We start from the raw sequence: 20003 nt of genomic DNA on the forward strand, positions 1-20003 counted from the left end.
GTAATTTTAGTTTTCAAAAGCAAGCGTTAAGAATTGGACCATAGCCAGGCATGGTGATATATGCCTTATATCTCAGCACTCAGGAGGCAGAGACAGGTAGATCTCTATGAGGCCAGCTTGGACAAAGGAAGTTCCAGGTCAGCCAGGATTACATACTGAGCCTGTCTGCTGGGGTGAGGGACGACACCTTGACGTACAAGGAGAGCTCTGTGGTGTGGGAGGTTCTTCTGTGTGTTGCTTTTCTTGGTTAATGAATAAACTGTCTTGCCTGTTGATAGGGCAGAACTTAGGTAGGCGGGGAAGATGGAAATGAATGCTGGGAAGAATGGCGGAGTCAGAGAGATGCCATGGATCCACCTGAGGCAGATGCTAGGAATTTTACCCGGTAAGCCATTGCCATGTGGTGGTATACAGATTAATAGAAATGGGTTAAATTAATATGAATTAGCCAATAAAAAGCTAGAGCTAATGGGCCAGTATTTTAATTAATACAGATTCTATGTGGTTATTTCAGTTCTGGGTGGCCGGGACAAACAAGTACCCCTCCTTGTAACAGCTTTGCCCTCATGAATGGACTAATACTGGCTGAAAAGAATTTGAGGCTGCAATCTCACCCCTTGTGTGTGATACCATGTCTGTCTTTAGCTACATTGCAAAGCAGAACATTCTCCCAAATATGGCCCCACTAGGCAAGGTGAGTTAGACTCACATGGGTTTCTTTTTTAAAAATATTTATTATTTATACAGTTAGCTAGAAGAGGGTACCAGACCTCATTACAGATGGTTGTGAGCCACCATGTGGTTGCTGGGAATTGAACTCAGGACCTCTGGAAGAGCAGACAATGCTCTTAACCACTGAGCCATCTCTCCAGCCCTCACATGGGTTTCTTCATGGGAGTGCACCTAAGGGGCCTGAACGAACGTGAACATGGGTTTGACAGCTGGAACGCTGGTCAGTCTGTGTGGTACTTACCTAGAATTCGTGCATACTAGGGCACATCTGAAATCCCAGAACTTGGGAAGAGCAGACAGAAGATCCAATGTTCAAGTTATTCCTGGCTATGTAGCAGGTTCAAGAACAACCTAGGTTATAATAGACCCCATCCCCCACACCTTTCCCTAGAAGAAAATGTGGGCCAAACACAGTGGTATACGTCCTTAATTCCAGCATTCAGGAGACAGAGCAGATGGATCTCAAGGTCAGCCAAGGCTGTCTCAGAACCACCATTGTGCTCTATCCCCAATAAAAGGAGAGAATGAATTGCGAGTATAACAACTGGACTGGGAGTTTGAATTAGGCAGGAAGAGCCCATTTATTGCTCATTTTCGGAGTAGTCCCAATCTCTACCTTCTCTAGAGTGGCCATAAACAACCTTTCTCCTAAGATTTGAGCTTTCAAAAGCTAGGCATTCAACCTAACTTTTAGAAACTGTTTTAGAAACTGGGTAAAGTGATTTCTCATTTGTTCTCCTAGATCAGGCTGTAGTTTCTTTGGATTTTTTTTTTCCAATCCTAAGGAAAATCACTCATGGAAGTTACTATTCAGGGAATGGAATAAAGCATGAGGCCAGTTTAGAGCACGTCATGCTACATGAAACACTAGGGTTCAGACAAAGCTGAAGGTATGGGGCTTGAGAGATGGCTCAGTGGTTAAGAGCATTGGCTGCTCTTCCAAAGGTCCTGACTTCAATTCCCAGCAACCACATGGTGGCTCACAACCATCTGTAATGAGGTCTGGTGCCCTCTTCTGGCCTGCAGACATACACACAGACAGAATATTGTATATATAATAAATAAAAATAAATATTTTTTTAAAAAAAGCTGAAGGTATGTGAGCCCTTCTCTTGAGTTACCTTACACCTAAGACATATGACCAAGTGTGAGGTCTAGCATAATGGCTGACCCTTGTAATCTGAGACTGAGGCAGGAGAACTGCTATGAATTCAAAGTTAGCCTTGTGTGTTTAAGAGAGATAAAGGATGGGAGGGGGCATAAAAAGGTCAAATTCTAGTTTTAATATAGTCAGACAAACGGGAGAATGAAAGTTGAGGACATTCTACAGGCTTTCGTTTTTTCCTGCTCCAGTCAGTCATGGTTACTATGACGTCACTTCCAACTCACCACACCTAAGGACAGAATCACCAATCTCTTGGCATGGTCTAGAGCACCAAAATATCCAGGCCCCAGCAAAAGGACCAACCCCATATCAGAAGAAAACAACCAGATCAGGGCAGGACTTCTCCAAATTTTATTCGTCTGGGTCCAATCAGTGGACAGAAAATACACAGAACACTTTCTTCACTCAGCAATGGCTCCAAGGCCCAAGAACATTGATGCGCAAGTGAAGTTGTGCTTCCGTGAAGACAGGAATGTTCTCAATAAGGGGGGAAATTCAGAAGCTGCAGTTACAATGCTGTGTAAAAGTTGCTGTTAGACTTCTGTGGTACTAATAAACTTCACCACCAGCACATATGTACATAGGAAAAGCTAACAGTTAATATTATACTTCAGGTGTCCACCAGGTACCGTAGAATGTATCCCACACATACCATGGGGACTCTTGTAATATGTATCTCATTCATAGCTATCTTTTTAAGAAAAATAGCACAGAATATATGTTGCCACAATGTAGAACTATCAATTTGTTACATTTATTCGGAACCTTTATTTTTAATGAAAAGTAGATATTTAGATATAAACCTGGAATAGCATATAATCACCCTGCTTTGTCACATTTCACTTCTACAGAACTCCATTAGTAACAGCAATGGCCACTTTTGGGGAACTGGATACATATTCTCCCAATTCTAGTTTTAGAGAAAAGTGTTTCCATAGGCAATGCTTAGTACCAGTGTTGACAAGTTGGTTTTATTCAAATTTACACAGGAATCATCACAATATATCTATCAATTCAATTTTCTTCATGCTGATTTTTTTCTTTTGCTGTTAATACATAAATTTAAGCAGTTGTGCCTAGCTGCTGGAATATTCTACTGTATGACTGTTACATTTTATTCATCTACTTCATAAGCAACAAATACCTGTGCCTGATTTTTGCTACTGTAACTCATGCTGTAATGAGCAGACTGACTGGTGCACAGCTCCCTACGTGAGCATCGGTTTCTGGATGAACAGACTGGTGCACAGTTCCCTACGTTGAGCATCAGTGTCTTGAGAATAAGTATAAATGCTCAAGAACAACACCTGAAGATTCTAGAATTTCTTTCCTACTCAAGTATCAGAAACCATCCACTTAGGAAGTTCTTAAACAAGGTCTTCCTTTCTGCAAAGACACTGGATCCTATGAAGTACTTTAATAAATGAGGACTTCAGAGATCGATTATTTTCCCACACAAAAGCTGATTATCCTGAGATTATTTTTTAAGTCATCCATGATTTTTGTACTGATCTGGGATACTGCCAGAATCAAATACCAATCCTCCATGAATTCATTCATACTTCTAGATTCAATATTCTGTCATGGCCTCAACTTTATACACTTCTATCAACAAAGACTTGTGAGTTGGCATGGTGAGGGATATCTGTAATTGCAGCACTGGGAGGCTGAGTAACCAAATCACCAGAAACTTGAGGCCAACTTGGGCTATGTTGTGAGTTTAAGGTCGCCCTGGGCTATCTACACAGGGAGACCCTGTCCCAAAATGCCTTCTTTGAAAAGTGGTTTTTACAAATGACCCATATAGAAAAGCATATGTCAAAAATATTTTTACCTCTTAATTTCAAAACTTGTATTGTTCATATTATCTTAATACATTTGATAAACTTTCTGAGACTGTAGTACTTGGAGTCACTGGACTCTAAGTTCAATGAGAAGGGTGTATATTATAGTACTGAGCTGGGTTGTGGTGGTGCACAACTTGAATCCCAGCACCTGGGAAACAGATGGATCTCTGAGTTCAAGGCCAGCCTGGTCTACAGAGTGAGTTCCAGGACAGGCTCCAAAGCTACAGAGAAAAAAAAAACAAAAAATATTATACTAATAACTTTTATTGTGAGAGCCTGTGAAGTATATAATACTGTGATACATCTTATTAAATATCTTTACATTTAAGTTTTGAGTCACTATAGAAGGATTGCCTATATTTGTGTAGCTTTAATGTAAGATAAATCTTTTGATATATTACCAACCATACATTCTGCTCAAGTGTTCCTAAATCTAAGGCATTTGTAGAGCTTTAATGAATATGAATTCTCTGGTGTCTGATGTGGTGTGACTTCTGGCTGAAAGCCTTCCCACACTCACTACACTGGTACGGCTTCTCACCAGTGTGGATTCTCATGTGCAAAGCAAGGGTTGAGAACTGAGAAAAGGCCTTCCCACACTCGTTACAGCCGTAGGGCTTCTCGCCCGTATGGCTCCTCATATGCACTGTGAGAGAGGAGCTCTGACAGAAGGCCTTCCCACAGATTTTACATTCATAGGGTTTATCACCTGTATGAATTCTCACGTGCACTATGAGTGACGTAATCCGAGAAAAGGCTTTTCCACACTTATTACATTCGTAGGGTTTCTCGCCTGTATGGATGTTGTGATGTTTGATGAGATACTGCTTCTGCCGGAAAATCGTCCCGCATTCGTTGCATTTGTAGGGCTTCTCTCCGATATGGATTTTCTCATGCTCGGTGAGGTTGGATTTGCCACTGAAGGCCTTCCCACACTCCTGACATGTGTACGGTTTCTCTCCAGTGTGACTTCTCTGGTGTCTGATGAGGCTTGACTTCTGAATGAAGGCCTTCCCACACCCTTTGCATTCGTAGGGTTTCTCTCCGGTGTGGATTCTCTGGTGGATAATGAGGTTCTCTTTCTGGCTAAAAGCCTTACCGCACTCGTTACATTTAAAAGGTTTCTTTCCGCTGTGGACGTTCTGATGCTTCAGGAGGTACTGCTTCTGGCTGAAGGCTCTTCCACACTGACTGCATTCAAATGGCTTCTCTCCTGTATGAATTTTCTCATGCTCTTTGAGATATGCTTTGCCATTAAAAGCTTTCCCACATTCCTTACACGCAAATGGTTTGTTCCCCCCGCGTCTCTGATTTCTGACGGGGGCTGGCGTCTGAACAGAAGTCTTCTCTTCAGCATGTTGCTTCTGAGGAGAAAGGAGGTTTCCTCTCTGGCTGAAGGCTTTTCCACGTTTATGTGATTTCCTCCGTGCGTGACTTCTCATATGTAGAGTAAGTGATGAGACTCGAGAAAACGCTTTGCCACATTCTGTACATTCATGCGAGTTCTCTCCACTGTGCATTTTCTTATGCTCTACAAAGCTTTCTTTCAGGCTAAAGGTTTTTCTACATTCATTACATTCATAAAGTTTCTCTCCAGGATCGAGTCCATCACGCAGAAGCTCTGACTCGGGATGAAGACTTTCAAACATTCTGTCACGCACAAGGGTTTTCTCCTAGCGTCTACTGAGATAGGATGGAAGCTTTGCCACATGCACTAGATGAGTATCTAGTGAAGCTGGATATATAACGAGAGACTGTTTACACGAGTGGGCTGAGATGGGGTGACAAGGGACAGAAGTACAGCGCCGCCTTTATGTTAATGGTTCTTTCTTACAGTTGCTCTTACTGGCACAAGTAAATGATGAACGTGGAGAAATTACAGTTCACCTTTTCTTCAGCTGAGCCCCACATGCAATGTCTGCACCCAGAGGAAAATACTCTGTATCCTAGGTCTTCTAAAAATTTTTTTAGTCTATTTCTATAGAGAATGATGGGACTTAACTTGCAAGTCTTTCATCCTGTGTCCTTGTCTGTGCAGAAACACCAGAGGCTGCCTCTAAAAGACAACAACAAAAAGTTACTAAAAGAATTAACAAGAGTAAAACTGTTGGTGTCTAGAATGTAGTAAGTATCCAATAATTTACCTTATCATTAACATCCTTAACAAACTGTGAATTCTCCCATTTTTACTAACAAAACTGCAGAAATGTGCTATTACAAAAGACCTATTTAAGTCACACCTGGTAGGTCACATGACCCAGAGCTCGGGACACTGACAGTTAGGACCAACATGGGTTAGATAGTGAATTCCAGGCCAACCTGGCTACAGATGAGACTCTTCCTTAAACACAAGGCTAACACTCAGAAGGTGGTGGCACATGCCATTAATCCCAGCACTTGGGAGGCAGGGGCAGGCAGATCTCTGAATCTGTGGCCAGCCTGGGCTACAGAGAGAGTTCTAGGAGGAGCCAGGGCTGTCTTGGGAAAAAAAGAAAGGAAGGAAGGAAGAAAAAAAGGAGAGAGAAAAGGAAGGAAAGAAGAAAGAAGAAAGGGGGGAGAGAGAAAGGGAGGGACGGAAGAAAGGTAAAAAACTAACTCAAAGACAAAAAACCTAAACTCTTGAAGTCTAGTCTTTTCATACGAAAGCAGAAATACAGTAACGTTTCCAGATATGAGCAGTTTTAACTGTTTTCAATGTACCCTGTACACATCGTCAGTAAGTAAAATAAGAGAAAACATAAAAAGCCTAGACAACCACCAGGACAAACACCTAAGACTGATAGTGCATACGATGACAGGGTGAAAAATAAACAATAGATATAAAAATATATATATAATGTGTAATAAATAAATATATTGTTTTGCTTTGTTTTTCAAGTTAGGGTTTCTCCGTATAACAATCCTGGCCATCCTGGAACTCGATTTGTAGACCAGGCTGGCCACTAAATGCACAGAGATCCGCCTGCCTCTGCCTCCAGAGTGCTGGATTAAAGGCGTGCACCACCATTCCTGGCTAACAACATTTTTTAAATGCATTTTTCTCTATGTTTTCTTGAAATCCCACTAAAATGGTAATAAAAAGGACTAAGGGCATGGAGGGATGAACACTAAACACCAGTGGGCAACTGAAGGCTCAGAGAGCACTGAACTAGCTTGACCAGAAAGACTGCAAATAAGGTGTCAGGCAGAGACAAAATTAATCTGAGACAGATCTCAACCAAAAGATCATACAGTCACATATGCAGCCTCAGCAACGGGAGACAAGGGCAGAAGGAGCGCCACACGTTTAAAAGCCAGCCATGTCCAAAGTTAGCTTGAGCTAACTCCAGGGAGCCTGGACTACAGGCAGAGACCTCCTGTCAAAAATTATAACCAAAGCCAGGTGGTGGTGGCTTTAATCCCAGGACTCAGAAGGCAGAGGCAGGCAGATCTCTGGGAGTTCAAGGCCAGCCTGGTCTACAAGAGCTAGTTTCAGGACAGGCTCCAAAGCTACAGAGAAACCCTGTCTCGAAAAACCCAAAAATAATAAATAAATAGTTATTAAAAAATAAAAAATTATAACTAGATAACTATAAACTATAATTTGGGAAGAGTAGATATTTATGAATATAAATGAATAGCTAATACCCTCAACTCTTGCTCTCATCTATTCAGCTTTTTAAAGACTTAGTATCTATGTGTCTGTGTATGTGGAGTACATATGAGCACATGAGTGCTGGTTCCTGCGGAGGTCAGAAGCATCAAATCCCGGAAGGTAGTTATAGGCTTTGTGAGTCACCCAGTGAGGGTGCTGAGAAGGAGCAACACCTGCTCTTAACAGCGACACGATTCTTTTTGAGGGTCTCATGTAAACTAGGATGCCCCAAAATCACCATGTAGCTGAGGATGACTGACAGCTTCCACTCCTCCTGCTTGTGCCAGGCATGTGCCAATCTGCATGACTTACAGGGTGCTGGGATCAAAGGCAGGCATGTGCCAATCTGCAGGATTTACAGGGCACCGGGATCAAAGGCAGGACTACAAAGGTCCATGTAAGCAAGGAACCCACAAACTGAGCTGCATCCCTACTCCCATAATGCAGCTTTGATCAGTAGAAAGACCTGGAATGTAAATATCAAGAAAAAGTATTCTCAGCACTTTGGCAGCTGAAGATTCCAAATTTAAGAAACCCTGGGTTTAGTCCTGTGGTGCTGGAATGGGAACGGCCCTCATAGGCCCATATATTCGAATGCTTAGTCACTCAGAGAGCAGCACGGTTTGAGAAGGATTAGGAGGTGTGGCCTTGTTGGAGGAGGAGTGTGACTGGGAGCGGACTTTGCCCACAGCAGTCCAGTGTTCTCTCTGATTGGAGACAGAATGCAACTCTCAGCTACTGCTCAGGCACCATGAACACACCGTGCCTCCATCAGGCCCTTACATGGGAATGACGGACTAGCCCTCTGATGCTCTAAGCAAGCCCACAACTACACTCTTTCTTTTAGAGTTGCCTTGGTCATGATGCCTCTTCACACAAGAGAACACTCACTGAAGATAAACAAATAAACACTATAGCTAATATTATAAAAAGTTAAAAGAAAAAACAATGCCGTATACGTTTAAGATTATAATAAATTAGAGCCAAATGAGATCGACTGATAAATTGCTTGATACTCAAGCTTGACATCTAGAGTTTGAGCCCCAGAGTCCTGTGGAAGGAGACTCCACAGGCTTGCGTTCTGACCTCCAAACATACCATAGAAGTATGCCTGTATACAAACACACACTAATAATAATAAATAAAATTAATATTTTCAAAAAGATTTAACACATTAGCACACACACACAAAAAGCAAGAAACAAGTAGAAAGGGTGGAAGGAATCAAGGGATCTAGAGTAATGGCTGGAAAATTAGTGCATCAGTAATAAAATCTAGGAGATCCGAAAAGTATCGAATGAGTCGTGGAAAACAACCGAGAGACAACAGAACGGAATAAAGAAAGCTTTCCAAAATTCTGCACGTGCTCAACACAAGAACAGGCTCATCCAATACAGAGAAATCCCACTCAAAGACAGCCATGCTAGATAAAGCACATTACTGCAAAACTGTTCATGAAAGTAACAAGGAAAGAACAAGGAGGCACATATTCATTCTGTGCTGTGTGCTGAGCCGGTGCGTATGCACTGGTGTGTGGGAGTCAGAGGACAACGTGTAGGAGTCAGTTCTCAATCCCAGCACTCAATCTCTGTGAGTTAGAGGCTAGCCTGAGCTACACAGCAAGTCTGAGGATAACAAAGGATACATATTGAAACCCTGTCTCAACAACAATAAAAAGCAATTTATGTGAGCTGGGCGGTGGTGGCGCACGCCTTTAATCCTAGCACTCGGGAGGCAGAGGCAGGCGGATCTCTGAGTTCGAGGCCAGCCTGGTCTACAAGAGCTAGTTCCAGGACAGACTCCAAAGCTACAGAGAAACCCTGTCTCGAAAAACCAAAAAAAAAAAATAATAATAATAACTTAAAGTAACTTATGTGGTTGCCGATTTGTAGTTCAGGGTAAGGAAAGACTGAGCAAAAACAGCTGGCTACTGAGCCATCCCTGGGCATCCACAGGGCATCTCTGCAGACAATCTCTGCATGTCCTCCTACAGTTAAATCCTTTTAGGTTACACAGAATATCTAGCACACTATCACAACGCCACTCAAATACTGCCATGCGGTGTTGGTCAGGGAGTTACAAAGAAAAAGACCTGCATGCTCTGTAGGGTTTGCTGTTTGTCTTAAACGTGTTAGTGTGTGGATGTGCACACGAGTGCCGGTGCCTATGGAGATGAGAGCTGGAGGTACAGGAGCAGCCATTAAAATTAGGCCTGGAAGTGAAGGAGGGGGGCTGGCATGCAGCAGAGAAGTTAGAAGAGCAACCAATCCTATAGAGGGTGAGGAAAGGAAAGCAGGGCCTGGATCACTGACCTGTCTAAAGGATTTTCAGCAATCGTCCCTTCAAATGGGGCTGAGCTTATAGAAAACAACAACAACAACTAAAAACCCATAGGCGGTTGCAAAGCCTCACTGCACCCAGGACACTGAACGTATACAAGGCTTCCACTCACCTGCAGACTTAACTTCTCAACCACCCACAGTTTCTGTTTGAAGCATAGACTCTAAACTTGCAAAGAGAAAGTGCTTCAGGACGCTGATATCTCTGGAAATCAAAGCAGCAGTCGTAAGTCAGGCTGAGGCCTCAGAACTCACTAGAGGTTTGAAGGGCAAGCAAACTTCCGCTCCGCTGTCCTGCGAAAACAACCAAGTTCTGTGCGTCTAGGAGCCTCGGTGCGTTCAGGCCCACAGCAAAGGGCAAGAGCGTTGACAGTTTGCATTCAGGATAAACCCAAAATTCTGCCTAAAACCAAAAGGTACTTCGGAAGTGGGTAACACAAGGTATTTCATTTTCAGAATTTAAGTTATACAGAGAACTATGACACTGACTTTCTGAGGTTGCCCAAACTGCCATCTCACCATGATGTCTGGGCAGCTGTCACAGGTGGCCTCGCTCCCAAATGAAGGCAAACTGCTGTCTTATCTTCCCCCCAACCCCCCGCAACAGGTTTAAGGCAGGAGTGGGAACATGTGTTTCCAGTACTAGCAACTTGGAAATCAAGGCAGGAAGATGGAGATTTGAGAAAAGACTAGGCTACCTGTTTCAAAAAAGTAAATAGAAGGCCAGAGAAATGGCTCAGTGGTTAAAGTATTTGTAACAGCAAGCATGAAGATAGTGTTTGGCTCCCTAGGATCCATTGTCAGAGGGCAGAGAAGGAACCCTGAGAGCAAGCTGGCTAGTAGTACTAGCCATAGGCGCTCTGAGTGTGGCGGAGAAAAAAATGACTTAATAAGTAAAGTAAAAAGTAGATGGAGGGAGCTGGGAAGTCGTGGCACACACCTTTAATCCCAGTACTGGGGAGGCAGAGGCAGGCGGATCTCTGCGAGTTCAAGGCCAGCCTGGTCTACAGAGTAAGTTCTAGGACAGGCTCCAAAGCTACAGAGAAACCCTGTCTCAAAAAAACAAAATAGATGGAAGGTGATTCCTAACATCAGTGTAAGACCCACCCACATGCAGGCACACTCATGTGTACATGCCCTTCCACCACCAATATGTCAACAAACATAAAAAACACATGCATAACACACACACAATTGGAAAAAGAGAGACTATAAACTGGTACAGGTACTCAGGCAACAGAGGCTGAAGGAGCAGAAGTTCAAGGTCAGTTACATAGTGAGTTCCAGCCTTTGCTACATGAAAACTGTCTTTAAAAAGTTAGAGGGGGGGCTGGAGAGATGGCTCAGTGGTTGGGAGAACTGACTACTCTTCCGGAGGTCCTGGGTTCGGTTCCCAGCAACCACATGGTGGCTCACAGCCATTTGTGATGAGACCTGGTGCCCCCTTCTGGCTTGCGGGCACGCATGGAAGGAATGTTGTACACATAATAAATAAATAAATTAAAAAAAATAAAAAAAAGAAGAAAAAAAAGTTAGAGGGGCTGGGAGTAGTAGCACACACTTTTAATCAGGAGTCAGAGGCAGGCACATTTCTATAAATTTGAGGCCAGCCTGGTCTACAAAGTGAGTTCCAGACAGCCAGAATTACACAGTGAGACCCCATCTTGAGCCCAAAAAAAGAAAGGGGGCTTGAAAGATGGCTCAGCAGTTAAAAACAATGGCTGCTCTTTCGGAGGACCCAGGTTCAGTTCCCAGCACCCGCAGGACAGCTCACAAACCATCAGAACTCCAGATCTATCAGATCGAGTGTTCTCTTCTGGCCTCTGTGCGTACTGTATGCATATGATACATAGACATACGTGCAGGCAAAAACCCATATGTTGTGGAATATTAGTTTAAGATATGTTACAACCATTTATGCTGTGGAATATTTATTTAATGATACAAAAATGTGTTGCATTATTTTATGCTACATTTGTTTAACTCTGTGAAGCTGTGTTACTTTGCCTGCCTAAAACACCTGATTGGTCTGGAAAGAAGCAGAACAGCCAATAGCTGAACAGGAGAGAGAAATGGGTGGGGCTGGCAGGCAGAGAGACTGAATAGAAGTAGATGAGGAGGAGGAGGAGAAAAGGAAAAGAGGATGGCAGGGGCCAGCCACCCAGGACACAACCAGCCACAGAGTAATTGGAAGAAAGATATAGAATAGGGAAAGGTAAAGGCCTAGAGGCAAAAGGTAGATGGAATAATCTAAGTTAAGAAAATGGCTAGAAATAAGCCAAGCTAAGGTCAGGCATTCATATTTATTTGGGAGCTGGGTGACAGGCCCCCAGAGAGTAAAAAAAAAAAAAAAAAAAAGAAAGAAAAGAAAAAACAATTACACCCATACATATAAAATAAAAATCAGTTTTAAAATCTCAAAAGAAAGAAAACAAAGGAAAGGAGGGAAGGAGGAAGAGAGAGAGGGAGGGAGAGAGAGAGAGAGAGAGAGAGAGAAAAGGCTGCAGGTAATCTTCTGTGGAGGAAGCTCAGTGGTTAAGACTACTTCCTGCTCTTGCAGGGGTCCCAAGTTTGGTTCCCAGAACCCATATGGTAGCTCACAATTATCTGTAATTCCAGATGCACAGAATGTGACATCTTTTTCTGACCTCCAAAAGACACCAGACAAGCACATGTTGTACTCATCTATCCAATCAGGCAAAATATCCAAACACACACACACACATACAGAGAGAGAGAGAGACAGAGAGACAGAGAGGCTTTGCCTTGAGAAGGTTAGGGGTTCAATCCCAACAAGGACAAAAGTAAAACAAAAACATGGTTTCTTTTAAAAGTCATCAACTTAGGCAGGCAGTGGTGGTGCACACCTTTAATCCCAGCACTCGGGAGGCAGAGGCAGGCGGATTTCTGTGAGTTCGAAGCCAGCCTGGTCTACAAGAGCTAGTTCCAGGACAGGCTCCAAAGCTACAGAGAAACCCTGTCTCAAAAAACCAAAGAAAAAAAAAAGTTATCATCAACCATGAACAATACAAACAAAACATACAGGAAATTATTTGGATAATACTAACAACTCAGCTCTTAAAACCTTTTCAGGTCTAATATTTTACCTAGGTCTAGTAACTCTTGGAGAAATTAAATGTAATTTAGGCTTCTGTAATTATATGCACATCCTGAATTTAGCAAACATTTATCGATCCTGTGCTATGAGGAATTCTGCTTGGAGTGGTTTATGGCAACACAAGGCTTGTTCTCCTACACTCAAAGTTCCAGGCCAGCCTGCTCTACACACTGAGTTTCAGGACAGTCAGGTTGAAGGTCTTCTGAAACCTCCAAATGGAGCCATTCACTAGACTGCTGGACACACGGATTAAAAACATAGAGCCCCAGCCTGCACGAGAGGACCCCAGCCACACATCTGCCCCACACCATATAACTGGGGCAGGCAAAACTCAATCAAATGCAACCCAGGCTTTCTAGCCCTGGTCCACGAGGGGACTCCAGCAACACCTTCTCATCAACCAGGAGGTGCCAGGCAGTTGGCCACAATTACAGTCTCCTTGTGATGAGGAAGCAATAGTGAGCAAATGTATAGTGTGGTATGGGAAAAAGAGAAGAGGAGAATGGTTCATGTCCTGTGAGCAGAGGAGAGAGGCACATCTGAAGAGGAAAAGAAGTGAGGAGTGGGCAGAGATGGGTGGCTTGATTGCCAATGTCAGGCCCACATCTGGGTTCATGTCTCTGACGCAGCTGCAGTCTCTGTTGATGTCCATGACTCCTGAAACCACCAAAGGCCAAGAGACTAGGGCTGGACAAGTTGGTCCTGCCACTCACTGGCTGAAGCACTCAGGAGAAAGGGTCCTACACCTCGCCTGGGCAGCACAACAGATTGACCCTGCATGCAGGCATGGATGAGCCGGCCCTGAGAACTGGAGCATGAGAGATCTGGCCCTGCCCCTCATCTGCCATACATTGGCACGGGCAGGAAAGAGATGCCCCATCTCCCACCCCTCTATGCCTGAGGCGGGTAGGAGAGATGCCCCTGGCCCTCACCAGCTGCACCGCTCAGGAGAAAGCAGGCTCTGCATCTCACCTGGGCAACACAAAAGAGCCCACCCTATTGGTGGAGGTGTGGGTGAGTCCACCTCGAAGTTGTGAGCATGGGAGAGCTGTCCCCACTACTCACCTGTCATGTGGTGGCATGGGTGGGAAGAGATGCCCCCTTTATCCCTTGACACATGCGGCAGACCAGAGAGCCGACTCTCCCCCTAACCAGCTGCTGAGCACTACAGTAGAACTGCCCCTGAGTGAGTGAGTGGAACAGCTGGCCACATCCTCTTGCCTGCCATGTGGTGGAGAGGGCAAGGGAGCCAACCCTTCCCCTTACCAGCTGCAGCACTCAGGAAGGTGGATATGCACCTCACCTGGGCAGCACAGCAGAGCTACTGACAGGTACCAGTGAATTACCCAGAGAATATGAGCATGGGAGACCCGGCCTTGCCCCTCGTCTGCCATCTGGTGGTGTAGGCAGGTGGGAGAGATGGCCCTGAGGTCATAAGATCGGGAGAGCTGTCCCTGCCCTCACCAGCTGCAGCACTCAGGACAGTGACCCCTGCACCTTGCCTGGGCAGCACAGTAGAGCTGGCCCTGGTGGTCCAGGTGTTGGAGAGCTGACCCTGAGCCTGGAAACATGAGAACTGGCCAGCCCCAAGCTCATTGCTTCAAGGGGTGAACTAGCTGGGGCAGTACTGGAGAGCTCACCCTGGTGGTGAGGGCAGGGGACAGCTGGTGGCTGACCAACCAGCAACCACCCAGGCCCAGAACCAGGACTATGAGCTGGCCCACCACAACACCCACCTCAACTATTACCTGTGGAAGCACGTGAAGGGGCTGGTCCTCCAGACCCCAAAGCTGCAGGATCTCCATGACACTGGGCAAAAACAGGATATCCAAGAGGAGTCCCGGTGAGGGCCCAGCACTGATAGTGTAGGAAAAATCAGAGGCCTTGAGCCAGACCAAGGACTCTTTGCAATGAACACTTGCAAGTAAAGCTATATGGAGCAACAGGTTTCCTTGTGTGACTGTCACAGTGTGGCTTCCATAACGAGATTTTTTTCCTTTTTATTTCTTAAATTTTATTCTATTGGGGGTTGCAAGGGCAGAGGGCAGATATGAAGGGGCAGGGAGATGAACAGGATTGAGATGTGTGATATAAAAGACACAAAGAATGTATAAAAAGAAAGTTTAAAAAAATAGAAAAAGACTCCTTAAAAACAGACCTCTGTAATCTGTTTCTGAGAAAACCACAGTAGAAGGGAGTACTTAGGGGTTAAAAAAAAAAAAAAAAGGTAAATCCCACAATCCTAGGCTTGGAGATATCTGAGGGATAATTTGGAACAAGCTGGGGCTGGAGAGAAGGTCAGGAAAGGCACTAGGTCCTGAGTCTGCAGATGGAAGAGGGGCAGAGACAAGTGGATCCCCAAAGCTTACTGGTCAGCCAGGCTCAGCGGGAGAGCGAGGCTCACTCAGTGAGAGAGACCCTGACTCACACAATAGAGAGCAAGACACCTGGCATCTGCCTCTACCCTACAGCACCCGTATACATGCGCATGCATACATGTACGTGTGCACTCATGACTACTTATGCACACACCCACATGCAGATGTATACAACACACACTAAAACAAGCTGTGTCTTCTTTGTTAGTTTAAATGTCTTTTTTCTTCATTTATCCAACTGTTGACATTGACTCTTTTTTTATTATTATTATGGTTTTTTGTTTGTTTGTTTGTTTTTTTTGAGACAAGATTTCTCTGTAGCTTTGGTGCCTGTCCTGGACTAGCTCTTGTAGACCAGGCTGGCCTCGAATTCCCAGAGATCCGCCTGCCTCTGCCTCCAAGTGCTGGAATTAAAGGTGTGAGCCAGCACTAACTGGCTAAAAAAGTTTTTTTTTCTTTTTCTTTCTTTTTTCTTTCTTTCTTTTTTTTTGTTTTTCGAGACAGGATTTCTCTGTGGCTTTGGAACCTGTCCTGGAACGAGCCCTATCACTTACAGAAAAATTTGCTAATGGGCAGGAGAACCAGCTCAGCAGTCAGGAGCAGTACCGTTCTCCCAGCAGCCCACGCAGGGCTGCTCACCCAGGGCTGTAACTCCAGCTTCAGGGGACCTGATGGCCCCTTCCGGCTTCCATCAGCACTCCCACGTGCCCACGCGCCCACAAGTACACGTACACACACACACACACACACACACACACACACACACACCTCTTTAAAAATCTTTAATAAATAAAAAAAGAAAAACATGTTTTAAAAGTAAATGCGAAAGCTGGGTAGTGGTGGCACACGCCTTTAACCCCAGTAGTCAGAGGCAAAGACAGGCAGATATCAGTGAGTTCAAAGCCAGCCTAGTCTACAGAGCAGTTCCAGGACACCCAGGATTGTTACACAGAGAAACCCTGTCTGAAAAAAACCAAGGGGGGGAAAAGTGCGACAAGCTGGCTAGTAGTGACACACGCCTTTAATCCCAGCATTTGGAAGGCAGAAGCAGGCAAATCTCTGAGTTTGAGGCCAGACTGGTTTACAGAGCTAGTTCCAGAATAGCAAGGTGGAAGACTTTGAGGCACCTTAGCACTACTGCACCCCCCTTCCTGGGAACCAGGACCCTGGTAACTAACCACGCATGCACGGGAGCTTTGAGTACTTTCCATCCCCATTCTAGTCTTTCTTCAATAGACCCGGATCCTGGAACTGGGGTGAGACGACCTGCAGGTGTTCCTCCTTGTAACCACCATAACATTGATCAAGTAGAGTTAGCTGACCATTGTATGAACTAGTCAAAATAGTTGACAAATGATTTTTGGACTTTCCCTTTGATTCTGTACTACCCCCTCCCTGATTTTGTGGGTTTTTCCTTTAAAAGAGCTTGTAATAGACAAAGCAGGCGTCCTTCTCCTCTCGAGGCTGAGGGACCTCTGCCGTGGCAGAATAAAAATTCCTCTTGCTATTGCATCAACAGTGCTGTGAGTGTCTCTTGGGGCGACCTCCTCCTTGGTGGGGCTTTAGGGCCCAACAAAGGCTACACAGAGAAATTCTGTTTCAAAATAAATAATTGTGACGTGCAAGGCATGGTGGTGCTGGCCTTTCATTCCAGTACTTGGGAAGCAGAGGCCTGCCTAGTCAACAAGGTGAGTTCCAGTACAACCACGGCTATGCAGAGAAACCCTCTTTCCAAAAAAAAAAAAAAAAAAAAAGGCAAAATACTTCTCTAAAATGCAGAAGAAAAACTGTACTTTAACAAAAGCTACTCGGTATGGGGAACATCTGAACAAATTAAGAGTTTTAACTTGGCAAAGAGCCTAGCCCTTTGAGTATTTGAGTACTAAACATCTTCTGGACCTCTCTGCTGAGGGTGGGGACAACTTTCCTAAAGCTATTCCGAATCTGTACAGTGGAAAGTACCTCCCAAGGGCTATTCCGTAAACTCAAAGGCTACTCAGAAAGGCTTCGACTGAAGTTTCTCCAAGTACTAAGTTAATTCCTTCTGATGTGTAGGCACCCAATAGCAAGTTTTTGGAAATCTTCGTTACAAAAAAAAAAGATTTTTCAAAGGAACGTTGGTTTCATTTTGTACTGACATGTTTTATTTAAAAAAAAAAACTTTTAAACGAATCACTCAATTTATCTTTTTCCCTTTCCTGTTTACTAGAACAAGGCGTTATTCTTAAAATGTGACAAGTGTATTCCCATTCGTGTATTCTCACTAACTTGAATTCAGTTTCTCTCTAATTTGAAACCAACCAAAGGACACCCTCACACGTAAGCTCACCCCACCCGCAAACCCACCCCGGCTTCTGGCTCTCCCCAGCCCCCCCATCCGCCCAAGTTCCCAGCTCCGCAGTCACAGTAAGCGATTCTCACCCCTTCGGGCATCCTCGCCCTTGCAGGAGCAGCAAACCCTCCCCTACAGCTTCTTTGGCTCATCCGGGCCCAGGAAAACGACGGCCCTACAGACCCCCAAATCAAACTCACCAGCAGACAAAGGCGACGATGGCGAGCCACGAAGCCTGCGCCTGCGCACTCCTGCCAGCACGCCCAGAGGTCTCTGCCCACCAGGGATCTAAACTAGCGGATCTTTCTCCATTTCCTTCTTTTGACTGTGGACTACACTTCCCAGAAGTCTCGGGATCTAGTCAATTTTTCCCGCGAACTTTTCCCAGCTCGTCTAGGTGGTGTTAGGGAATTAAAGACCGGGACTCAAATACTACGGCTTTTACTGTTTTACCAGGAAGGACGGTGATGTGCCATCGTGTATAATAAGGGCATCTCAAACTCACTGAATAGGCTTTACGCGTCTGCAGGGCGAGATTCCGAATAACACGTAACCCTCTCGGTTAAACGTAACCCTCTCGTAAAAACGGCCTGCAGGGCGAGATTCCGAATAACACGTAACCCTCTGGTAAAAACGTTGGCGGAAACCATCTTGGTGACGTGGAACAGTGCAGAACTACATTTCCCAGAAGCTACCGCGCGTTCCCACGCCTCTGGCTTGTACTTGGTAGCTTTCCATAAAAGTTGTACCAGACTCTGGTGTTAACTCAAGACACACAAACTAACGCCAGGTGGGAATTGAGACTGAAAGTTGGGTTCAGGCGAAACAAGCAGGAGAAAGATGTTGTGAAATTGTGATTTTTTTTTTTATAACCGGACGTCCTAGGGTTGTGAATGTGGCTGTATGTAACAATGTAAAAAGCAGTATGCAGGTGTGTAGTGGAATCCTGTTGGGTGTTTCTTAATGTGTAACCTTAGTGTTATGTCTGAAAACCAGGACAAACGGCTGAGGTGCCCGTGAACACGTCAAAGCAGATGATGTCCACAAGTCTCGCAGCATCCCTAGAATCTGGTTCTGAGGAAGAGGTTTCCGGGCAGTCCCCAGTCAAGGAATACCACAAAATCCCACCGCACAACAAACCTCACTTGAGATTTATCGAGGAAAACACGAGAGTGGCTGTTGTAGTTTACAAAAACCAGTGAGAGAGAAAAAGATACCATGCAACAGAGCTCAGGGGAGGGTTTTTATTGGGTGGGGAGAAAGTGAATGGGAAAAGGGGGAAAGGAAGAGGGGAGACCTGCCTCTGGGAACAGGAGTAGTATAAGAGAAGAGAGACAGAGACAGAGAAAGAGAGAGTTGGGCTTGCTGTTCCATTGACTTCCTATAGCCAGGCTCATGCAGTATGGTCATTCCCAAGATATTTCATATGTTCATTCCTGCAGCTTCACCACCAAGAAAGGACTTTGAGATTCTCAGAGACGATAGCAAGTTGCCCAAGTGGTTCCACACTGAGTATCTGATGGGTTGGAAAGCAGTGTTCCTGAAGGCTTGGCTGGTGGAAGCGGCTTTTAATAAGAACAGAAAGCACATTCGTGTCGAGTGAGCTCCTGATTCACATGAAAGGGGGGGATCTTGGAGGCGAAGCTGAGATCTTGATAGCCAGGCAGCCTTTATTGCCAACAAGACATGTCCAGGATGACCATGAGCTTGACTGACCATCTCCACAAGCATCTCATGCGAACCTCAGAGAGTCCAGACCAGGATCTTCCACTGAACTCTGTGATGCCATCACCCAGCAGGCTCTGTAGAGATCAATGTGACCATTGGAGTCTTCAAGGTCTGGTTCTAGATGTTTCCTGAAAATGTTGAGATGGGGACCCAGAGTTCCTCAATGAAGGTCCATGGGACTGTAACCCAGCACTCTTTGGACATTTTGAAAATGGAAGTCTCCAGAAAACATTACACAACCCTAACAGTCCTGTAACTCACCCTGTAGACCAGGCTGGTCTTGAATTCACAAAGATCCACCTGGCTCTGCCTCCCCACTGGGATTAAATGGATGCACAACTCCACCAAGCTCATAAACTATTTTTGTTTCTTCCTTAGAAGTTGGGAGAGAAAGGAGTTTTTGTTTCCCCCTTGTGTTAAATGCTAACAAATATGTGCTGGAAACATTCCTCTAAAGAATTATATAGCTGGCCTAAAAAAATTAAGTGTCAACATGGTTAATGGCTCTTTTGGTTCTGTTAATATCTCTGTATGTTGCTGTGGAACAATCCTGTTCTTCACTGTGAATATGTATTATTCTCATTAGTTAATTAAGAAGCTGACAGGCCAGTAGCCGGGCAGGAGGTCAGTTGCTTTCTTTATGGCAAAAGCTAGCCATGTGGGCAAAGAAACTGCCCTTTCCTCAATTGCTGACAGTTACTGTCCAAACTGAGTCAATGGACACAAGAAA

At 44.7% G+C, this 20003-nt stretch overlaps 1 protein-coding gene across 3 annotated transcripts; it reads right to left on the bottom strand.

Annotated features, from left to right (window-relative positions):
• Nucleotides 1-2233: 2233 nt before the first annotated feature.
• Znf260 (zinc finger protein 260) lies at nucleotides 2234-18175 on the bottom strand. Of its 3 annotated transcripts, XM_041654261.1 has the most exons (3): nucleotides 17746-18175; nucleotides 9831-10011; nucleotides 2234-5800 (listed from the first exon to the last, which is right to left on the bottom strand). In XM_041654261.1, exon 3 carries the CDS (start codon nucleotides 5391-5393, stop codon nucleotides 4197-4199), a length of 1197 nt encoding a protein of 398 aa, XP_041510195.1. In that variant the 5' UTR covers nucleotides 5394-5800; nucleotides 9831-10011; nucleotides 17746-18175; the 3' UTR covers nucleotides 2234-4196. The 3 variants fall into 3 exon arrangements, with proteins under 3 accessions (XP_041510195.1, XP_041510194.1, XP_041510196.1); XM_041654260.1 differs by lacking the exon at nucleotides 9831-10011; XM_041654262.1 differs by lacking the exon at nucleotides 17746-18175 and having other exon boundaries at nucleotides 2234-5798; nucleotides 9831-9865.
• Between the last annotated feature and the right edge of the window lie 1828 nt (nucleotides 18176-20003).

This window comes from Microtus oregoni, unplaced genomic scaffold, assembly GCF_018167655.1.
Source record: "Microtus oregoni isolate MIOR12 unplaced genomic scaffold, Mior012 000006F_ref0000085, whole genome shotgun sequence".
Classification (NCBI taxonomy): Eukaryota; Metazoa; Chordata; class Mammalia; order Rodentia; family Cricetidae; genus Microtus; species Microtus oregoni.

Excerpts from the sequence above, each read along its gene's own strand:
- Znf260 (XM_041654260.1), bottom strand. The coding sequence starts at position 5,393 with ATGTTTGAAAGTCTTCATCCCGAGTCAGAGCTTCTGCGTGATGGACTC.